Source organism: Clytia hemisphaerica, unplaced genomic scaffold (assembly GCF_902728285.1).
Source record: "Clytia hemisphaerica strain Z4C2 unplaced genomic scaffold, Clytia hemisphaerica genome assembly, whole genome shotgun sequence".
In the NCBI taxonomy this organism is placed as follows: domain Eukaryota; kingdom Metazoa; phylum Cnidaria; class Hydrozoa; order Leptothecata; family Clytiidae; genus Clytia; species Clytia hemisphaerica.
In genome coordinates this window covers 1,198,100-1,202,151 of record NW_027104207.1, presented here as the reverse complement: position 1 = coordinate 1,202,151, position 4,052 = coordinate 1,198,100, and the positions used below count along the sequence as shown (strand labels likewise).

Below are 4,052 nucleotides of genomic sequence, written 5' to 3'. Positions count from 1 at the left end.
CAAAATCTTCCAAAGTTTTATCAATTCAAATTCAAAGAATCAAAAAAATTAACTCTTACACTTCAAAGGTCCAAAAAAGGTACCCTTATTAAGGGTCAATTCTTAACAAATTAACCTTAAAACAATGAAATAAAATTTGAAATCATAGCCTAAAAATGTTTCATCAGGGAAAAGTAATGTGTTTATCGTGTTACCCCAAAGACAACTACGTGGGCTGACTAATTTAGACTAAATTTTTTATTTTGTAGCTTCAATAAACAAGCGTTAGCAAAATCAGAAATTTTAGTCAAGATAATTTTTTTTACAGCAAAAGATTAAAAAGTATTTTTAAATTGAAAAGATTGACAGAGATGTATCATACGTGCCAGTTACCGTACAGTTTCAAACTAGTTTCGTAGAGTTTTTTAGCTCTAGTCATCTAGTCTGTAGTCAAGGGGTCACGTGCTCGGAGAGAAATCTTTGTCAGTTATATTTTTTGCCATAGTAGTCAAGGAATCCTTAAATCAAACATTATAAATAGTAACTAATTCTAAATTTGAAATAAAATGCTGCAACTTACTATGAACTACTTTTCTCTAATAATCAAAGATGAAGAAATTTAAAACCTAGAGAAAGCCATCAAAAATAAAAATTTAATATATTAAAATCTTTATCAAATTAATAATTTTTTCTTGGAAATTTTAAATAAAATTTAGATAAATACTTGAAAATTACCCTGAAATTAGTAGAATTAAATTTGAAATTTGTTATTGAAAAGAAGATATTGAATAAATAAATTGAATTATTGAAATTGTAACAAAAATGCTTGTCAATATAAATAAAGAACAAATAATATGATCAGATTTTTATTAAATATGACATACATTGAATGAATAATTTAATCTCTGAAACCTAGGCTAACGAGGCTAACGTAAGCCTTCAATAAGAGCTCAAAAATCTTATAATCATATCTTTTCATCAAAATATAATTTTATATAAAATATAATGAGATAAATACTTGAAAATTACCCTGAAATTAGTAAAACTAAGATCGAAATTTGTTATTATAAAAATATACTGAATAAATAATTTGAATTATTGAAATTGTAACAAAAATGTAACTCTAAAATCTAACGTAAACCTTTCAGAGCTCAAAAAATGACTCTAAAATATGTTATTTTAAAACATAGTTGATTAATCGTCTTTTTTAGTAGAATTTGTTGTAAGGTTCTCGTAAAATATATGATGTCTGTTTGGGATTAGATTTTCGAACATAATTTCAAAAGGTCAGCTTTTATTTGATAGGTAATACCACATGGGTTTCAAATACCTTCTCATTTCAGATTTGCGAATAGCTTGCTCCTTTTCCCGGAGTGGTCGTCGGTTTGAATAAAATTGAGCCTTGCGAAATTCCTCGTCATACTTATACTTGAACAGCATAACATCTGCGCTGTGTCATTCTCGCTTTGAGAGTGACCGGAAACAAGATAGGTGAGTCGAACCGACTCCAACCCAAGATCATAGAGTGCTGCATTTAGCATAACAAAGATCATGCGATTGTTATTTTCACCTCCGCATCGGTCACTGAAAAAATGAAATTTATTTATATTATCTTCATTTCTTTTTTGAAATAAAGCTTTCAAGAGATATGGCAACCTCGCAAGATCCTTTTTGACACTCATTCTCTGACCAGAAGTAGCAATATGTCAACATAGTGTCCAGTTCGGTGACTGTGAAGTTGTGATTTGCCAATCTGCCAGAGTAATGAAAGGAGCAAGTCTGCCCGAAAGGCGTCAAAAGAACCTTTTGCAGATCAAAGGCTGCCGCACATTTGGTGAGATCTTTTGATGAATCTTCTTTTTGCTGCTTGTTTTATGTTTCTGGCAAGCTCTTTGTCCTTTAAGTGGCGCTTAGCTTCCTCCGATGGTGAAGGAGTATGCTTAAATTCTTCGCAAGTGTCACATTTATCTTTCTTTGGCTTTTGAAATTTTAAATTGAATCGATCTCGCAAGATGCGTGCGTAGAAGTCATAGGTTTCTAGGTAGTAGTTCCTTCCTTCCCGCCATTTCAAGTACATTAGATACATTGCGACAACAGATAGTTCACACGGGAGATATTCAAACTTAGATTCCCTTCTTACATAGTGGGACTCAAGCACTTTGAATGTTGATATGTGTTCCATCACAAACCTTTCTCTCTGTTCTTCTCGACGATGGTTTCCATGCCTGCCTCTACCATCAGGCTTTGGTGTGCCAGTTTCTGCGACATGGTGGAGGGCTGTTCGTACCCTTTTTTCATCGATGGCAAATGTATGGAGAAACATTGTTTTGCAAACCTTGATTCTTTCACCCTTTTTCATCAAGAAATATTACTTACTGAAATTTCGTCGACTTTTCTCAAAGTTTGCTCCTCTTTTTCTTTCAGTTTCTCGTTCTGTGACCAAGGTTACGAGCTGCTGCGTTTGAAGGCTTTTTTCTCCACTGTTATAGAAATTCTCAAATATTTGCTTCCGGATTTCTTCTGAGAGCTTGTCCTTGCATTTCAAGCTACATTTATCAGAGCAGGGTGGTTTTATTGCCTTTCTTTTGATTGTACGAGTTTTTTCACTTCCCTTTGAAGACTTGATCGTATACTGCATGTTTTGTCCTGTGTTGGTTGCTCTTTTTCTTTTATTAATCTTCCACTCCTCCGGGTTAAGTTTTCGCTTCTTTTATTCCAAAGGGGTAGGAGCACTAGCTTCTGTACCTTGCTCAGATGTTCTTGTTTTAGCTCTTTTAGTGGCTTTTGTTTTCCACATTATTGCAGCACCTTCACTCATGGTGTAAGAGTCAAATCCGTCCCATGTTTTGACACCATGAAGAATTTTGGTGACGAAGAAACGACCTTCGTCCACTCCTACTTCTACACCGTGAACAGTTGATGCTTCTGCATCAAATTTGGCTTTCAGAACCTGCTTGCCATTATGAATTAAATAAACTTCTTCGCCATTAACTAAGTTTGTCTCAATTTCTTCTTCCTCACTCTCACTGTCTCCAATGCCTTCTGTAATATTTGGGACATGTCGATCAAATTTTCTGTTGGAACGAAAACCAAGATTTTTCAGGAACTTGCGATTGGCAGTGATGTTTTTTATCCTAGTCTTTTCAATGTTGCTCAATGGGAGGCCTGAAATATCAAATAAAAATTCTGTCAAAATTTTACACCGATAAGGATTTGTTGCAAAGCTATTCAATTTGAACTGACTGAAGTCTTTGTCATACCAAAAAATTATTATTCTGTTAATCATTTTTCCAAGCCCTTGCACATTCCTCCTTTTTACAAAGTGAATATTTCAACAAAAACGACAGATATTCTCTTCGTTTCCACCCCCTGCTTAATTCAGACTCTTCATTATACCAAAATGAGAAAAACTTGCCCTCGAGTCCTCCTCTTCTGATGTTTCGGAGTCTGATACGGCTAGTGTGGATGAGCGTTGATTTTCTTTATTGTTTTCCAAGTCTGCAACTAAAGAAATAGAAAATAAAATACAAATAATAATAACTAGAGTAAAGTAATGTGAAATAAATGTGAATTTTGCATTATTTAATTTCAACGCTTTTTAACAAACCACGGAAAAATGTTTCACTTGCATTAATTTATTCCGTAAAATGCAAAATTTTCACATTACCCCCTTCTCGCATTAATTTATATCTATGTTTAAAACTGCTTTAGTTGATGTTAAATTGGATAAATTTTTATGAACCTGTTGATTTTTCTTCGAATGGTATGAAGTTTTCGTCACTGCTATCATCACCATTGCATTTGTTATTAAATGATTCAGAACTTAATGAACTTAACTCATGCATGTCAGCAGTTGTAACATCTGTAAAAGTAAAGATATTTTATGATTATTGTCATACTTTTTTTAAAAGTTGGATTCTACTGGATTCCAAACTATCAGAATAAGTCGTAATTTGAATTAAAGAGAACGACAAAAGCTTAATAAAATTCTTCTTAAAAAATGCTGAGTTTTGTGACGTCAATTCTGGTTTGAAGACGCATGTCTTAACGTAAAAAAAAACAATAAATCGAAA

General features: G+C 33.1%; 1 protein-coding gene across 1 annotated transcript; it reads right to left on the bottom strand.

Annotated features, from left to right (window-relative positions):
* Positions 1 to 1,593: 1,593 nt before the first annotated feature.
* On the bottom strand, positions 1,594 to 2,338 carry LOC136815383 (uncharacterized). Its single transcript, XM_067071820.1, has 2 exons — positions 2,169 to 2,338; positions 1,594 to 1,732 (listed from the first exon to the last, which is right to left on the bottom strand). The coding sequence occupies exons 1-2, from the start codon at positions 2,336 to 2,338 to the stop codon at positions 1,594 to 1,596; spliced, it is 309 nt and encodes a 102-aa protein (XP_066927921.1).
* Positions 2,339 to 4,052: the final 1,714 nt, after the last annotated feature.

Excerpts from the sequence above, each read along its gene's own strand:
- LOC136815383 (XM_067071820.1), bottom strand. The coding sequence starts at position 2,338 with ATGAAAAAGGGTGAAAGAATCAAGGTTTGCAAAACAATGTTTCTCCAT. Across the intron at positions 1,733-2,168 it reads CGAGAAGAACAGAGAGAAAG|ATTGGCAAATCACAACTTCA; the intron begins GTTTGTGATGGA and ends TTACTCTGGCAG.